The sequence below is a fragment of the Nothobranchius furzeri genome, chromosome 16, assembly GCF_043380555.1.
Source record: "Nothobranchius furzeri strain GRZ-AD chromosome 16, NfurGRZ-RIMD1, whole genome shotgun sequence".
NCBI lineage: Eukaryota > Metazoa > Chordata > Actinopteri > Cyprinodontiformes > Nothobranchiidae > Nothobranchius > Nothobranchius furzeri.
In genome coordinates, this window is record NC_091756.1 from 26,508,636 (window position 1) to 26,527,251 (window position 18,616).

Genomic DNA, 18,616 nt, shown 5'->3' on the forward strand with positions numbered 1-18,616 from the left:
ATTCAAAAAATTGGCCTTGGAGCAACTTTGAGGTGCAGCACTGAACATGTCAAATAGTCTTGAATTGGATAGTAGCTGTTTCAAACTTTCAATCAGAGGGATGTAGTAGAAAGACTTGTTTTTCATTGCAAGAACTCTAGATTCTCCCTTTTTAACTCTACAGGCATACATGGAAATGATGATCTCCTCAGGTGAAACCGGGTTAAAATGCATCTGTGTTGCTGGGTCCTGTAGGTTAATAGCTGCACATAGAGGATGAGCAGCCTCAGAAACACTATTTAGTAAATGTGGTGTGTGTACCTATGCAGGGTGTGTGTGTGTGTGTGTGTGTGTGTGTGTGTGTGTGCGTGTGGGTGTGCTTGTGTGAGTATGTGACTATGCAGGGTGTGTGTGTGTGTGTGTTCTTGTCTTCTCCATCCCCAGTGAGTCATGGAGGATGGCTGCTTACACTGAGCCAGGATCCTCTGGAGGATTCTTCCTGTTAAAAGGGAGTTTTCCTCTCCACTGTCGCTACATGCTTGCTTAGTATGAGGATTGCTGTAAAGACACTTGACACAAGTCAGTGACTCGATGCAACCTGCCGGGTTCCTTATATAGGAAACTTTTTACTGAGTGGCATATCTAACTGTTTACTGTGTGAAGTGCCCTGAGACGACTCTTGTCGTGATTTGGCGCTATATAAATACAATGCATTGAATTGTTAACTTTTTTCAGTATTATTTATTTATAGTAAAATAGTAATGAAAAAACTTGTTAAGGTTAAAATATCTTTTCACTCCAGTGAACTACACTTTAAAATTATCCCCTTTTTTTCCAAATGAACAATGACACAAAAATAGGGGGTATTATTAGATGAGGCAGTACCTGTGATAGGTGGCATTGCTCCCGCACACCAATAGTAAATGCAGCTGCACATCTGGCGAGAGCAACAGGTTCTCTTACGCCCTACAGGACCAAAGAAAGACAATTGTGTAAGAAAAGTAACTCACCCTGAACGTGTTTCCAATTCTATCAGTAACTAAACAAAGCAAAACAAATATTACAACAGTTGGTTGTATTTATTTGCAATTACAAAATTAATACGATGAGGCATATCTAGTCAAGCTGCACATTTTGTAAACAATTTAGGCAAGGGCGTCAGTTTTAGGGCTGGGCAAAACGATTATTTTTGTAATCGATTAATCTAGCGATTATTTTTTCGATGCATCGATTAATCTAACGATTAATTTGTTAATTTGATTATATTTTGATTAGATTAAATTATTGATTATTTCCCAATTATTTGACTTGTATAAAAGTTTGATTATTACTAATTTATGTATCTCAATGAAATAAACGCAAATTTCTTCATTTGAACACATTTTAATAAAATAAATTCTAAAATAAAGTTGTTGCAATAGTAGTACAATCTTATGTTAGAGATAACATTTAACAAAAACTTAAATGTTGTGCAAAATATTCATATAAATCAAGGAAATTTTATAACAAAAAATATATAAATAGCAGCAATGGCGTCTTTTAACAAACAAAATCTAACATTCACTTCGCTTTCTGCAAAAAAGTGTTGTTCATTTTCAAAATAAAATCAATTTTGCCTTTTCTTTTGTTCATCACATGAAGTAGTTATGCATTGTTGTTTTAATAAAAAAAAAATCCAAAATAAAATAGTAGTACAATCTTATTTTAGAGGTAGCATTTAACAAGAAATTAAATGTTGTGCAAAACAACAAAAAATAAATAAACAGCAGCAATGGTGTCTTTGAACAAAAAAAATATAACATTCACTTTGCTCTCTGCAAAAAAAGTGCTCTTTAAAAAAATAACATCCATTTTGCTGCCTTCTCTCTTGTTTCTGTGTGTGTGTGTGTGTGTGTGTGTGTGTGTGTGTGTGTGTGTGTGTGTGTGTCCAATCATATTCATCACATGAAGCAGTTATGCATTGGTGTGAAGGAATTAGGGCTGGGGGTAAACGATTATTTTTAAAACGATTATTCTGACGATTATTTTATCGAATAGTCGACTATTCTAATGACTATTTAGAAAACTAATCTAATGATTATTTTTCTATTGCACAATTAACAAAAACCAGAAAATCTCAAATAAATTCCTCAAAAAAATTGATTAATTGTTACTGTAAGAGAATAAACACTACAGGCCTTCCATTTTGTATAACACTGCTTTTATTGTGTTGCGGTTGGTTATGTTCTGATGACGTGTAGAACTTGGGAGTGCAGGCTGCTGCCTGAGAGGTGGTAGAAGATGGAGTGTCTCCATGCTGCTTTGTTTTGGTCACTTATGTGCGTGAGGCGAGTGGTCTTACGGGTTAAACCAAACTCAGGTGATATTTTACACTAAACCGAAAACCCACAACACTCTAAATGTAATAAAAGGGAGATCTACACCACAAAAAAGATGAACTCTAAACCAAAACGTAACAGCTTATCCCAACGCAAGAAGCTGTTAGCGAAGATGCTAACAGTAGCTTTACCAACGTTAAGTTCAAGTTACCAAGTTTAAATAAACCAAAAACACCCAGCAGCAAACAGACCAGCACGGAGGAGAGACTGCTACCACCAAAACAGCTCTCCTCATGTCTGAAAGAAGCTCCTTTATGAAGGGAGAAGCGCTCCCGGTGATTTTCTACATCTGCGATAGACACGAAGCAGCGCATCTGACCCCGGAAGTTGTTGTCCGTTGCCGGGAGACGAAGGCGGGCAAAACAGGAAAATAATCTAGTAGTGGACGGACGTTGTTCCGGGTCTTCGGTATTTGGCGGAGATGTTAGTGAAGGCGGAGAAGAGGGCGAACTAGAGGAAAAACGGGCAGATTCCTCCTCTATTTACAAACTCCGGGGGATGCAACAAGTGGGCGCGGTGCGTCGACTTCCGGATCTGACGTCGACAAATTTTTAGAATCGAGCCGTCGACTTCGTCGAGGCTTCGCTACAGCCCTAGAAGGAATGTTAGCATTTCTACATGCTCAGCAGTCAGGCTTGCCCTTTTTTTGGTGACAATGTTTCCAGCAACAGAAAAAAGCCTTTCAGAGGGTGTTGATGTGGCAGGTACAGCTAGATATGATTTGGCTAAAGTAGCCAGTGTGGGGAATCTTGTAGCATTATTCTTCCACCATGTAAGGGGGTCATTATCCCTTGGAATAGGTGCTTCCCCAAAGTACAACAGTACTTCTTTCCTCACTGTCTCATTTTCCCCGTCCCCACCCTGGTCAATGTTTTCATTACAATCTTCCTCCTCAGAATCTGTACCCAACAAAGTGTCCAACACAGACCTCTTCTTTGTTGGGGGACTTGCTGAGGCTTCCTGCCCCACAGTTGCCTGCTGAAGCTGTGATCTCTGCTCCCTTTTGAGGTCAAGTGCATCCTTCTGTACTCTTACTTGCAGTTTCAGAGCATCCTCTGGAGAAAGAAATTTCAGTTTACGAAAACGTGGATCGAGGGCAGCAGCAATGAGTGACACATTTTTCCCATCTTCTTGAAATGCAGATACCTCTGGCTGCCACCTTGACATGATTTCCTCTTCTGCACTGTTCTGGAAAATGTTCACTGCAGCAGAATCGAAGGATTTGTTTTGAGTGGATTTCAGAAGACCCTTCAGCAGTGGGGGGAGAACAGAGGCTGTGACATAAGATTGTCCACTAAGAACATTAGTGGCTTGCTCATAAGGCTTGAGTACCTCCTTCAACTCACCCAGAAGAATCCACTGATCATTTTTCAGATCCAGGTACTGTTTCCCACGCGGTGTGACTTCTGGATCTGAAAGCGTCGCAACTACTGGCCATCTCTGTTCCAACAGACCTTCAATCATGTAGTATGAGCTGTTCCACCTGACAGCTACATCCTGGATTAGTTTATGCTCAGCTGTACCCATCTGTTTTTGCTTCTCCTTAAGCTTGATGGCAGCTGGCTCACTTTTCTTGATGTGCTTTACAAGGCCCCGTGCAGCTGATAGTGCCTTATCAATCTTGGGGTCTGTCAATGCATGGTTTACAACCAGTTGCAGTGTATGCCCAGCACACCGATAGGATACCACTCCAAACTTCTCTTCCAGGATGTGGAGAGCTGCAACCATGTTACTTGCATTATCAAGCACAATGGCAAGGACATTATGCAAGGAAATGTGGAATTTTTCTGCCACCTTCTCCACCCAGGAGGCAAGGTTTTCTGCAGTGCGGCGCTCTTCAACTGGGAGTGTTGTTAAATTGAAGGAGTGAAGATCCCAATTGTCATTGATGAAATGACAAGTTACTCCTAAGTAGGATTCTGTGACTAGACTTGTCCAAGCATCAGTGGTAAAAGAAATTTTGGATGAGGCCTTTTTTAGTTCGCTCCTTAGTTTCTCAACTGAAGTTTGATATTTTCTCTCCATCATGCTTGTAAAATGGCGCCTAGAAAGGCAGAGTGTAACCTGGTTGAAAAGTGGTCAGCATTTCTTTGAATCCTTCACCCTCAACCACAGCAAGTGGCCTCATGTCTTTCAGAATCATAGATAGGACGCTCTCAGTAAGTACAGCCACCTCCTGGGGGGGGTGCAGGGTGTTCTTCTCTGACAGAAGTCCACCAGACTTTTCTGTTTGTTCCTGAAAACATAAATCACACATACAACACAGATAAATTAAAATTATTACAAAAATATTTATGTAGAAAGCATAATATCAAAATAATAATTTGAAGATCTGTATTTCAGTGTTTTTGCAAAATATTTAATCTACAAGATTTGTTAAAAAAGAGGTTTTAACACAAAATGCTGCACATTTTTGTAGTCATTAGATGGTGCAACTTAGATCTATAAGATCAACAAGCTGGAGGAGCATGATGTATAAAAATAACGTTCAAACAGGATGAGGCATTAAACTTGACAATCAAGAGTCCGTTGTCATTTTGCTTTTGCAAGCACTTCAACAATATTGTAATAATGTCCACGACGGCTACATTTAGCAGGTGCTACGTTGTCTTTGTTAACATTTTTACTGCGGACAATTAGCACCGTCCCACATTTTCAGCTCTCGCTGATTCTCATAATCAGCACGTGTGCATTCCGACTCATTTGGCCATCATGAGCCACAAATAAATAGCAACAAACAGATAACAGCTGCTGCTATATGTTACTGCTAAGCAGCGTGGCAGCAGTGGGTCTGCTTGTGTGTGTGAGTTAGTGCATGGCTACGTGGGGTGTTTGGATGTTATAAAACAGCGTTAGTAAAAAAAAAAAAAAGTTGAAAACTTACGGTGTTTTTTCGTTTGCAGAAGCTGCTCCTGGATGCCTTCGTTTGAGGTGCTGGTGCATAGCCGTCGTGCTTTTATGATAGGCCATTTCCATTTTACAAAGCCGGCAAACGACTGAATCGCTTCCTTTTTTGTTAAAATAGTCCCATACTTTTGAACTGCGAGTTCGGGTTGAGTGATTTAAGTCGACCCCGCTCACGCTGCCACTACTCGCTACTGCCATGTTTGTTTTTTGAACGTGATGACGCATCGACGCAAATTATATGCGTCGACGTATTTTACGTGTCGACGTAATCGATTACGTCGACGCGTCGTCCCAGCCCTAGTCAGTTTGTTTTCAGAATTGCTGGGGACAATAACCATACACTTGAGTGGAGTTTAAATATTGCTGGGGACAATAAAGTAGGCTAGCACAGGGGTCGGCAACCCGCGGCTCTTCCATCCATCTGATACGGCTCTCTGTGCTTATAAAATAATGAATGGATATTTAAATAAAATGCTTTATATTTTACTGCATTAATTTTACACCTGTATGCCAATTCTAAATGTAAAGATTGTCTGCGTAAACCTGAACAGGTCCAACCCGGTCTGCGATGGTTGACCGGTCACGCTTGTGAGTAATCATATCGGCACTTTATGAGCTGAAGAGGATGTGAGATTCTGGGCTTCTCCTCAGACGGCTCCTGGATGTGTCGCCACATTGGAGACAGGAACAAGCACTATTCAGCCAAAGTTTCATCATCAGGGAACATTTTCTAAGTGACAAGTCTCTCTGAGAGACAGGGTTTGGAAAACACTCGCTTTAGTGGGAGGAATCTTCCCGCATGCGCTCTGGGTGGCTCTGGGGTTAATCAAGTTTAATTGTTTCTCTTTGCAACAATCTTCACAGGAAGGCAAAACAGTTAAACGGCAGGTTACAGATATTTCCATTTGACTGTTTATTTTGACAGATGAACTCAAGGATGTTGCTTGGTTTGAAAGAATTACCCCGACGCACACGGATGCTCATGGATGAGCTGACATTTTAATCGTTAACGCACATCGCGGAGGTAAAATATTCCCATCAGAACATCAGAGCTTTATACTGGACACTGTGTTCAGCGCGGCTCGGAGCGCCCACGATGGACAGTGAGCTGAAGATCTGAGGGGTTCGCAGCGCAGCGCAGAACCACGCGCATGCGATAAGATTTCCTTCCACTGAAACAGTCTGGAAACCCGGTCTCTCTGAGGGATGTGTCACTTGGAAAAATGTTCTTTTTATGAAATTATGAAACTTTGGCTGAACAGCGCTTGTTCCCGTCTCTAATATGGAGACGCATGACCCGTAGAGACATTTGATCACACACAAAGTTTATGTGGAGCAGAAGCGGTCGGGCCACGGCAGGTGAAACGTTCCTAGCCTACATGAAGGGAAACTGTTTAATTGTAACATTAATATGTTACTGGACACGCTGGTCTGGTTGGTTAGACCAGTGTTTGAAGCGGAAAACACACACACACACACACACACACGCACGCACGCACGCACGCACGCACACACACACACACACACACACACCAATTAAAATAATGCTGATAGCGTGGACTAGAAGACAGGTGATGGTTTACGTATTTAAATGATGATCAGGCTGCTGTAAAATGTAATCTCCATCCACATCCAGACACAATTATCCTCTATTCTTTCTCTATTTGCTCTGCTCTTGTCTGGGCTGATCAGCTGATGGTGCGCGCGGCGCGCCTAACTAGCGGCTGATGCACATTTTACGCATTTGGAGAGGTGGGCTGGATGCTTTGCGTTTACTGGAAGATGGTCCACTTAACGCACGGGTGTAGACTAAATATTAATGACAAATGAATGAAAATTAAATTGTGAGTTTTTACTTCATATTTTATAAATAAAAAGGACGGGGGAACACATTTATGACGTCTTTTTAAATGAAATTTTCTAGCGCGACCTGCCTGCTTCACTTAAGTCACTGCTTATTAAGGTCCGTCCAAAATTACCGTGGGAAATGGGTAATAATGGCTCTTTGATGGGAATAGGTTGCCGACCCCTGGTATAAGATCTGAGCTGGTAAAACAAAAATCCTCATCAGCAGGCGTTTTTGAAAGTGGGGGGGACACAGCTGCCAGTCACAAATTTTGCCGGGGACATGTCCCCGGCGTCCCCGGTTAAAATGACGCCTATGAATTTAGGAATTATTTAATAAATTTAAGCAATCTTTATGGAATCGACTCCGGAGTTAAGTGAACCCGCTTGTTGAAAGCTGCTGGTTCACTGGTAAGTAAGTTACACCAATTATACACCAGTAAATAAGAAGTTTAATCGGTTTAAAATATTGTAACTCAGCCTACAATATTTTACAAATATGAACTTCAGTAGACACAATTTGGGGGAAAAAAGCTGACAACTCAACAAATAAGTCAAATAAATAAATATGGAGGAACCATAACAGCATCAGTAAACATCATGTCTGAGCTCTGTGTGGAATATTCATATTCATAGTGACGTTCACTTTGATGCCTAAGTTCGCCTAAAATGTTTTTAAATAAATAAATGTGTATTTGTGTGTCTGTTTTTGTGTATTACGATGTACATTGATTTTACTTCAGTATGCCTGTAAGAAATTGACAGAAAAGTGACAACAAACAAGTGTTGAGGTAAAGCATAAACCATCTGAGACAAGCTTCAGTGCTAGAAAGCTTCATTTGGAAGATATTCATAAATCACACACACACAAAGTACATTACCTGATTCTGACGTGGTGTTTGAACATCCGATTGGTCTTTGTCCATCAAATTCCGACTTTTCTGTCGCTCCTGCTCCAACACAACCAACGTTAGAAATCTGGTGTTTCTGCTTCAGTTTGTCTTGTTTCGATAGTACAGTCGGCAAAAATAGCTGTACCAAAATGTTCACTTCCTAACAGATTTGCATCGAATGAAGCTGTGAGACAACCTGTAGGAGGTTTCCCAGCGGCGAAACATTGCGAATGTGTCCGTCTGAGATGGTAGTAGAAAGAGCTGAAAACGCGGTATTCCTCGGCGCATCCATCGATTCCACAAATGACACGGAAATCCGGACTGCGACTGTGTGCAGTATTAATGTGACTGAAAAGTGACTTCAGCGTTAATGCAACAAAAACGAAGCAAATAACGCACCTCCAGCAGGCCATTGTATAACTACAAAGTAATGCATAAAATGCTAGTTTGTTCAAAAGCTACTCTTTAGCTGCTTCACCCATGAGCCGGAAGTGGAACTTCTACCGCGCTAGTTTGGAACATACCAACTTGATGGGGGTTTAATCCTAACTATGTAACAAAAATAAAACTGTCCCAAAAAAGACATTGAAATGAAATCCATAAGACAAGATATTGAATAGAATAAGAGATTTAAATATACTAACTTTTATCATGAATGCACAAATTACTAAATTTTATGTAGAAGCAAAAATTTAGATTTTCACCCCCTTCTTGTTCCGTGTTAGTTGTTACCCAACTCCATTTCATTTGCATGCGGGCGATCTTCGGTACAGTAGCGAGAAAAAACTATATGAGAACACTTAGAGAGAGGTAAGCAAGTTTAAAATGTGATATATAAGCAAGAGAGAGAGTTAAGCAATTTAAAAATGTGATATATAAGCTGTGTTTAGCCTAATCGTTGTTTTCAGTTCAAGCGGACAGAATATTTATTAAGGCGGGAATGTCTAATGGAGCAAGCTAACAAATGCTAGCGTTAGCTTAGCATCCCTGGCAGAGTTTTAGAGAACAATTATTAACCCTTACCTCACATTAGAGCATTTTTTTGTGCTGACACGTGTATTTTTGTGAATAACTTTGGCTATGTTAATGCAATTTATCTAATTTTTATGGAGGATGTGTATTTTGGAAGGAATTACAAAAAAAAGTTTGAAAAAATATTCAACCTACTTTATTAAAACGTGGAAATCATTTTGTACAGTTAAGCACATTGAAGCATTTTTTTGTGCCATTGACTTTCATGTAAATCATATATTTTTAATTAGCATAAATATTGGCATAATTTTAAAAAATTATGATTGTGCCCGTGTTTACAGTCTCATCACAAATGTAAGAAGCAGTTTTTACTGTTTTTCACTACATGGCATACTTTCTCCATATATAGCAGGGCAATGGCTGACCCAGCATTTAAACTGAATGATTTAGCTGTATTTCTTTACCTCTGACTGCCCATTATAATACATATTTTGCAAAAAAATGGTTTGTGTGTTATTTAGAGATGCCATACAATAGTTTGCATGTGTGTGTTCTGAATTTTTGGTAATTGTGCTTTTTCAGTGTTCTTTCAAAAAATAAGCCTGACTGAATGTACAAAATTAGCTTATTCTGCAAAATAGCATTTTGACATGTGTTCCTTTGTGTGTGATTGTTCAGGCATGCGTGTATGTAGGTATCAAAGCACTTTACAGATCTTCAAAGGACAGATCTGTGATCATTATCTGGAGTGGTTGAGCAGGTGTGGGCCATGGGAGTGTAGGGGGGGGGCACAGGTTCTCACACTCTGTTGACTTCATGAATATTCATCAAAGGCATGCTATATATCAAAAATCAAAGGATTTTCTGCTAAATTTCAGATACTCATTCACAATTTTACTTTTGCAAAATGTTATTTCAATAAGTACAAAGCATTTGCATGGATGAAAGCTAAGATGAAGGCTGAAAAACTTCAAAGGCATACATTTGTTTTTCAAAACAAATTCCTGCAGAATCGAATTTTGTTTACATTCAGTAGGGGCAGCTTACACAGGTGCACCAATTGACTAAAAGTACATATATGAGACTCAGATCAGGATTCATTTCTTTGAACCGCAACCATGAGAAGAAGATTCAATGTGAATAAAGCCCTGGAGGTGTTTCAGCAGCTTGAGGAAGAGGGAGAGTCAGCCTCATCCTCATCCACGGATGACAGCTCTTGTTCGGATGAAGAGGCTGAAGATCAGGCCTTTACCCCAGGGCCTGATTCAGGGGAAGAAATGGAAGAAGGTTCAGATGAGGAGGTGGTTGCTGCAGAGGAGAGATGGGACAATCCTTTGTGGCAATCAAAGAGCGGGATCGCCTGGTCCCCGACACCCGACACCAGGATCCCCTTTCGGGCTCCAGAAGTCCGCCATTGTGGGATCACCCGCCTCGCTGTCAGCTACATCCAAACTATTGAGGACAGCTTCGATTTTTTTTTAACTACAACAATCCTAGATGTAATAATAAAATACACCAATATAGAGGGAAGAAGAAAATATGACGATTGGACAGACGTTGACCGCGTGGAACTCCGGGCATTGTTTGGGTTGCTCATCCTCGCTGGTGTGCACCGTTCCCGTGGGGAATCATCTGCCAGCCTCTGGGGGGAGGAAACGGGGAGGCCGATATTCAGAGCCACGATGAGTTTGGGAAGGTTCCACATGCTGACTGCAACATTGCGCTTTGATGACCGCTTGACCAGGGCAGCCCGCCGGTTGGTGCAGCAGGACAAGCTCGCTCCCCTGCGGGAAGTGTGGGACCTCTGGGCGGCCCGGCTCCCTCTCGCCTACAACCCCGGTGAAGATGTCTGCGTTGATGAACAGCTCGTCGGATTCAGAGGTCGCTGCAACTTCAAGCAGTACATGCCCTCAAAACCGGCAAAATATGGCATCAAGCTGTGGGTGGTGTGCGATGTGGCCACTTCTTATGCCTGGGGGATTATTCCCTATCTGGGCAAGACGACTCGAGACGCCCCGGCAGAAAGGGGGCAAGGGAAGCGGGTGGTGCTGGAACTCACGGAGGGTCTGAGCGGCCGCACTGTCACCACGGACAATTTTTTCACCTCGCTGGTTCTTGGAGAGGAGCTGCTAAAAAAAAAATCTGTCTTGTGGGAACAGTTAGGCGCAACAAGCCAGAGTTGCCCCCACAGCTGCTCCAGATGAAAAGCAGAGCGGTTCTGTCCTCCCTGTTCGGCTTCACCTCCACCGCCACCGCGGTGAGCTACATTCCAAAGCGCCGGCGGAACGTTCTGCTCCTCAGCACCAAACACCATCAGGTTCAGATCCAGGAGGGACCGCAGCAGAAGCCGACCGTAATCATCGATTACAACCGCTGCAAAGGGGCAGTTGACAACTTGGACAAGGTAATTTATTTATTTTATTTTGTTTTATTATAATTCACCAACCTAATTGCATATGTAATTTATTTATTCATTTATTTTTATTCCAGCTCGTTGCAACATACAGCTGCCGCCGCAAGACCAGACGTTGGCCCATGTCGCTCTTCTGCAACATGTTAGATGTGAGCGCCTACAATGCCCTGGTCCTGTGGCTGTCTGTGGAACCGGCCTGGAACCAACAGAAGAGGAGCATCCGTCGAAGGCTGTTCTTGCAGGAGCTTGGGACCTCCATGGTGAGACCAGCCCAGGCGAGGCGCACTCGCTTGCCGCGGTCCAGCAGCGCTGCAGCTCTGTTGGAGGTGCAGCAGCAAGTGGAGCCAGGTCCAGCCCAGGAGCAGACAAAGAAAAGATGCCACCTTTGCAGAGGGAAGAGGAGCGTGCATGCACGCTTTTGCCATGCATGTGGACAGGCTGTGTGCAAGGAGCACTCAACAGTTGTGTGCTCAGCCTGCAGCTGTTAGCTCACTCCCCTCTGTGTTTCTCTCTCTCTCTCTCTCTCTCTCTCTCTCTCTCTCTCTCTCTCTCTCTCTCTCTCTCACACACACACACACACACACACACACACACACACACACACACACACACACACACTTTTTCTTTGTTCGTGTGCTTTAATAAAGTGTTCAACTGGTCATCTTTGTAAGTGCATTTTTTTGTGCTCTAATGACTTTAACGTGAGTATTTTAGAAAATATGACATTACACAAAAACTACAAAGTGAACAAAAAATATTTTTATGCCTATTTGTGACACTCCAAGGCTGTGACAACTTACCCACAAAAAAGGTAATCTGGACATAACACACAAAAAATGATTTGATTTTTTCATTTTTTGTACAGTTTTCAAACTTTGGGTTTTGCTAATAAACCTAGCAATGAAGGGGTTAAATCTGAGAAACACACACATATTTTATTATATTTTGTTAGGGCTGAAGCCAAGGATGAAATTCATGTAAAAAAATTGGGACTTATGAAATATTATATAATATTTCTATGGGAAGCTTTCTAAGTGCATTTTTTTGTGCTCTAATGACTTTAACGTGAGTATTTTAGAAAATGTGACATTACACAAAAACTACAAAGTGAGCAAAAAATATTTTTATGCCTATTTGTGACACTCCAAGGCTGTGACAACTTACCCACAAAAAAGGTAATCTGGACATAACACACAAAAAATGATTTGATTTTTTCATTTTTTGTACAGTTTTCAAACTTTGGGTTTTGCTAATAAACCTAGCAATGAAGGGGTTAAATCTGAGAAACACACACATATTTTATTATATTTTGTTAGGGCTGAAGCCAAGGATGAAATTCATGTAAAAAAATTGGGACTTATGAAATATTATATAATATTTCTATGGGAAGCTTTCTAAGTGCATTTTTTTGTGCTCTAATGACTTTAACGTGAGTATTTTAGAAAATGTGACATTACACAAAAACTACAAAGTGAGCAAAAAATATTTTTATGCCTATTTGTGACACTCCAAGGCTGTGACAACTTACCCACAAAAAAGTTAATCTGGACATAACACACAAAAAATGATTTGATTTTTTCATTTTTTGTACAGTTTTCAAACTGCGGGTTTTGCTAATAAACCTGGCAATGAAGGGGTTAAATCTGAGAAACACACACATATTTTATTATATTTTGTTAGGGCTGAAGCCAAGGATGAAATTCATGTAAAAAAATTGGGACTTATGAAATATTATATAATATTTCTAAAGGAAGCTTTCTAAGTGCATTTTTTTGTGCTCTAATGACTTTAACGTTAGAAAATTTAAACGTTGGGTAAGGGTTAAATAAATTAGCAAGTCTCCTTTTCCCGTTTTACAGCTAAACAACGGAGCATGTCTGCTAGACATTCATCTTAATCATCCTCCTGAAAAAATCTTCTTTTGTTATTATTTTTATATTAATTAGATTCATTAAAGTGGGCTCAACAGAATATTTTATTTGGGCGGGAATGTCTAACGATGCTAGTGTTAGCTTAGCATCCCTGGCAGAGTTTTAGAGAACAATTATTAAATAAATTAGCAAGTCTCCTTTTCCCGTTTTACAGCTAAACAGCGGAGCATGTCTGCTCGACATTCTTTAATCTTCCTCCTGAAAAAAATCTTCTTTTGTTATGATTTTTATATTAATTAGATTTATTAAAGTGGGCTCAATACAGTTTTATTCAGGAATCAAAAAACCTAATCAAATAACAAAATATATTTGTTTTGCAGGTGATTGAGCAAAGGAGAAGCTGGATCACGTAACAGCATCTATGCTTAAAGGTTAGATTTCATGTTACATGTATGTGTGTGTGTGTGTGTGTGTTTAACTGGCATTTGCCTTTTTGTTAGCTGCAAGCATTGACGAGCCCATGCTCTTAACTTTGAGCCGTGAGGATCTGAGGGACCTGTTTCCTGGGCCTGAACACTTTCTCACTAGAAAGCGTGTGTTGTCAGTAATTCACCCTGAGGTATTGTGTAAAAATATTTATTTCAGCAAATCTATAGAAAGTGTGCTTTTATTTTTGCATTACTTGAAACTTTTCTTTTCTCACCCTAAATCAGGAAGACCATCCTGTAACACAGACCCCTGAAACATATTCTTCACCCAGGTAGTTTCAACAGCCAGGCCTCAAAGTCCTGATGCTAAAAAAAGCCAGCAGAAGACCTTGCAGCTCCCCAGTCCTCCGGAATATGTAGTGTACACAGACAGTGAGTTGGAGCAATGCAGAAAGAGTTACTATGATTTGGCCCATGTCGACTGGGAACATGAATGTGTCACGTCCAAAGAACTGAGATGCAGACTAGTGAGAAATACAATCACAAGTATGGTGTCCCTTTTGAGAGCAAGCAAAGGCCAAATGGAGCAATACCCCTCTAAGAACTAAATCACTGCAATGGCTAAAATAATCATGGAATATTATCCTATGCTAAAGGATAACGACGCAAGCGTGAAACACGTGTAAGTTCGTCTATTTGTCTCCTCCATGAATCTTTTTGTTTTGTTTAGTAAGCATGAAATATATGCATGTGTCACCAGGAGAGCATCAACGCAAAGTTACTAAAAAGGCTGCAAAATATTAAAACTCCTGTAAAAAAGCAAGGACCAACACCAGACAAAGAAAAGACTCACTGACCTCTCTCCAAGTGATAAAGAAGCTGATGGTGAAGATGCTGATCGCAGTTCTTCCAGTGGTGCATCTACTCTGCTGTTATCACCTGCAAGCAGTTCTGATGCTTCCACTTCATGTGAGTACATACATGTAATTTTTTAAAATGTTTAGCGACACACAAGTCATATAGCCAATGTTATGAATAAGTCTATAAAATGCTCTTGTACTTCTCCCCATTTTAGCTGACAGGGTTAGTCCGCAAATACAAGCAAGACTTTACAGACCGTTACAAGAAATGTGCAAGAAGCCGAAACCAAACCAAGAAGATGTGTCCCAGTTATTAGAACTCGAGTTTGACTCCAGAAGAGTCTTCATTGACTCAGACTCCTTGAAAGTGTCATGGTCCGTGGTGAGCTGCCAGCCTGTAACCCTGATCTCTTCTGAGTTTTGTTTTCACAGTTGGGCGTGTCTGAGAGCTCCCAGCTGCAGCTGATCTCACCATCAAGGCCCAGGGGATTTAAGGAGCAGTGTGACACTTCACCACGCCGGATGATTACTATTTTGGGTAGCTCTAGCCTCCGACCCGACCTTGACTTTTGTATTTTTGCTCTGATTAACCTGTCGTCTGAAAACCCCCTTGATGCCCTTTCCTGCTCTCCTCCAGGTTCCTCACAATCTCTCACCAGCTCCAGAACAAGACCCGGATCTCAGCCTGCCTGACACACTGCTTCATCCCCTGGCCGCCCGCTCTCAGCCGCTTACCTACCAACGTCCATTCCTGTTCCTACACCTCTGGACAAAACAATCTCTTTACCTGTGGATCTCCTCAGCTCACCCGGACCTAGCAACCTTTCTGTGCAATTACCACTACCAAGAGGCAGTAAGACCAGTCTGTCAGATAACATTTCCATTTGTTTACGCCTCATATTCACTCTGTCTCCCTCTTTAGAATCTTCCCCTGGATTCCTGCTGCCAGTCCTGCGTCTCGTCTGTTCCCGTCTCTCACATTGCTCCTTACTTAGTAAAATAAAAACCTTTTTACTTACCTTCTTGCTCTCGTATGGTGATTCTACATGTTGTGGGCCAAGAGACTTCCTCCCGCCATGACAGAATTATCCGGCCAAAACATTGACATCATTGCAGAATCCAATCCATCCGTTAACTTTCCGTCCGCCGTTTCTGAAACGCTCTCCCGTCACGAACACGCCATTCATAGCTTGCTAGAACAATCCTCTGACTCCCACCAACGGTTACTTCATATGGACAACATGTTACGCACCCTCACTGCCAAGCTAACTTCCCCGGAACCTTCCGCACAGTCGCCTCCTGTTTCTCCTCTGTCCGCACATCCGGTTCCGGCTCCAGCCATAAACGTCCGGATACCCAACTCACTCCCTTCTGTCACATATTCCGGTGAGTTCGGCAAATGCCGTGGGTTTTTATTCAGCTGTCAGTTGGCCTTTGGCAGATCACCCGAAGCATTTGTACTAGATTCAGTAAAGATTTCATACGTTATCGGATTACTCCGAGGCAAAGCATTAGATTGGGCCGAGGCTAGGAGTCATGACACCAGTTTTCTGCGCGGTTCTTTCTGACAGTTTCTGACCGAGTTTAACCAGACTTTTGATCATTCTGAGTCCTCAGCTGAAATAGCTAAAAGATTGTGGAACCTCCATCAGGGAAATCAGACTGTAGCTGATTTCGTGATAGAATTTCGCACACTGGCAGCAGTCTCCTCGCTAGATCAAGGTTCACTCATTGGAGCGTTCACCCAGGCATTGAACGATCGCCTCCAGGATCAGTTGGCGTTATGCCAAGAACCCCCTGACCTCGAATCACTTATAACCTTGGCATTAAAAATCGAAAAGCGTCTCAAAGAGCGTTCTAAGAATTCTCCAGTGTCACATCTACCGCTAATCCAATCAAGAAATGTTCTGCCACCAGTTACTGCACCATCTGGAGACGAGCCCATGCAGATAGGCAGAACAAAATTAACCTCAGAGGAAAGGCAACGTCGTCTCACCTCCAACCTCTGCCTCTACTGCGGTCAGCCTGGTCACCGACTCGCAAATTGTGCCCTGCGTTTAAAAGGGCAAGCCCACCAGTAGTTCCGGGAATACTGGTGGGTGGTAATATTGCTTCTGAAACCCGCTGTGCTCTGTCCTGTGTAATCATGTTTAATCAAGGGAGCTGTATGTTGAAGGCGCTACTGGATTCAGGCTGTGAGCGTAATATGCTGGACTTAACAGTCGTTCGAAAGCTGAATATCCCTACTATTTCTCTTCCTACTCCTCTGAGAGCATCACCCCTGGACGGCAATAGTCTTACCACCATCACCCACCAGACTGCCCGTAACGTTACAGGTATCAGGTAATCATCAGGAGAGCATTTCCTTTTTTGTATTTCCATCTCCACACTCTCCTGTTGTTCTAGGACATGACTGGCTTGTCACCCACAATCCACAAATTAACTGGAAAACGTCCCAAGTTACCATTTGGAGTGCTCATTGTATGTCTAACTGTCTTCGATCTGCTTTACCTTCCAATCCGGCCTCTAACCCCGATCCACCGGTTCCCCCCGATCTGTCAGGAGTACCAGAAGAATACCATGATCTCTCTCTCGTCTTCAGTAAGGACCGAGCCTCTTCTCTGCCCCCTCACAGACCATATGACTGCGCCATCGACCTTCTGCCTGGCGCCACACTTCCATCCAGCAGGTTGTATAATCTGTCCAAACCTGAACAACTCTGTATGTCCACTTACATAAAGGACTCTCTAGCATCCAGTTTAATCAGGCCATCTACTTCACCACTGGGTGCAGGATTTTTTTTTCGTCTGCAAAAAAGATGGTTCCCTGAGACCCTGTATCGATTACAGAGGTCTCAATCAAATCACGGTCAAAAACAAATATCCACTCCCATTACTGTCCTCTACCTTCGAACCAGTACAAGATGCTACTATATTTACAAAACTGGACCTGCGTAATGCCTATCATCTCGTTCGAATCAGAGAAGGTGATGAATGGAAGACCGCGTTTAAAACTCCCTTAGGTCACTTCGAGTACCTAGTCATGCCTTTTGGCCTCACAAATGCCCCTGCCATTTTCCAGTCCCTGGTCAACACAGTCCTTGGAGACTACCTAAACAAATTCGTCACAGTATACCTTGATGACATTCTAATCTTTTCCAAATCCCCAGCAGAACATCGTCAGCACGTCAGAGCCATACTGCAACGCCTCCTGGAAAACCGGTTATATGTGAAAGCAGAGAAGTGTGAGTTCCCTGTTCCATCAGTAAAGTTTCTCGGTTTCATGCTCGAGAGCGGGCGGTTGAAGACTGATCCGGACAAGATTCAATCCGTTCTCTCCTGGCCTACTCCCACTACATGTAAACAACTTCAACGTTTTCTGGGTTTTGCTAATTTTTACCGTCGTTTCATCAAAGATTACAGTCGTACTGCCGCTCCACTCACTCAACTCACTTCCATTAACAAGCCTTTTATCTGGTCTCCCATTGCGGAGAAGGCATTTGAGGACTTAAAAGACAAATTCACCCAAGCACCTATTCTCACCCGTCCCGACACCTCCGCCCAGTTTACCCTGGAGGTCGACGCCTCAGACTCTGGTGTTGGTGCTGTTCTCTCTCAGGTCTCTCCCTCAGATCACCGTCTCCATCCATGCGCCTTTTACTCTCCCGACGCCTCTCACCTGCGGAGCAGAACTATGACGTTGGGGATCGAGAACTGCTGGCCATTAAGTTGGCTCTGGAGGAGTGGCGACACTGGCTGGAGGGAGCAGATCACCCCATCATCATCTGGACCGATCATAAGAACCTGGCATACTTAAAGGAAGCTAAAAGATTAAACCCCCGACAGTCCCGCTGGTCCCTTTTCTTTTCCCGTTTCCGTTTCATTATCTCCTACAGACCCGGTTCCAGAAACACCAAGCCTGACGCTCTATCCCGATTATACTCTCCCGACAAGGATCCTGAACTAGCACCAATCCTGCCACCTTCCTGCATTGTGGGCGCAGTGGCCTGGGACATCTCCAGAAAGGTTCAGGAGGCCCAACAAATCGAACCAGACCCAGGTACCGGTCCA

At 42.4% G+C, this 18,616-nt stretch overlaps 1 protein-coding gene and 1 pseudogene across 1 annotated transcript; one reads left to right on the top strand and one right to left on the bottom strand.

Annotated features, from left to right (window-relative positions):
* Window positions 1-1,396: 1,396 nt before the first annotated feature.
* LOC129166614 (E3 SUMO-protein ligase ZBED1-like) lies at window positions 1,397-7,481 on the bottom strand. Its single transcript, XM_054749692.2, has 2 exons — window positions 5,242-7,481; window positions 1,397-4,593 (listed from the first exon to the last, which is right to left on the bottom strand). Exon 2 carries the CDS (start codon window positions 4,383-4,385, stop codon window positions 2,943-2,945), a length of 1,443 nt encoding a protein of 480 aa, XP_054605667.1. The 5' UTR covers window positions 4,386-4,593; window positions 5,242-7,481; the 3' UTR covers window positions 1,397-2,942.
* A 2,611-nt stretch (window positions 7,482-10,092) lies between these two features.
* LOC139063445 (piggyBac transposable element-derived protein 4-like) lies at window positions 10,093-12,969 on the top strand (annotated as a pseudogene).
* The last annotated feature ends 5,647 nt before the right edge of the window (window positions 12,970-18,616 follow it).

Excerpts from the sequence above, each read along its gene's own strand:
- LOC129166614 (XM_054749692.2), bottom strand. The coding sequence starts at position 4,385 with ATGATGGAGAGAAAATATCAAACTTCAGTTGAGAAACTAAGGAGCGAA.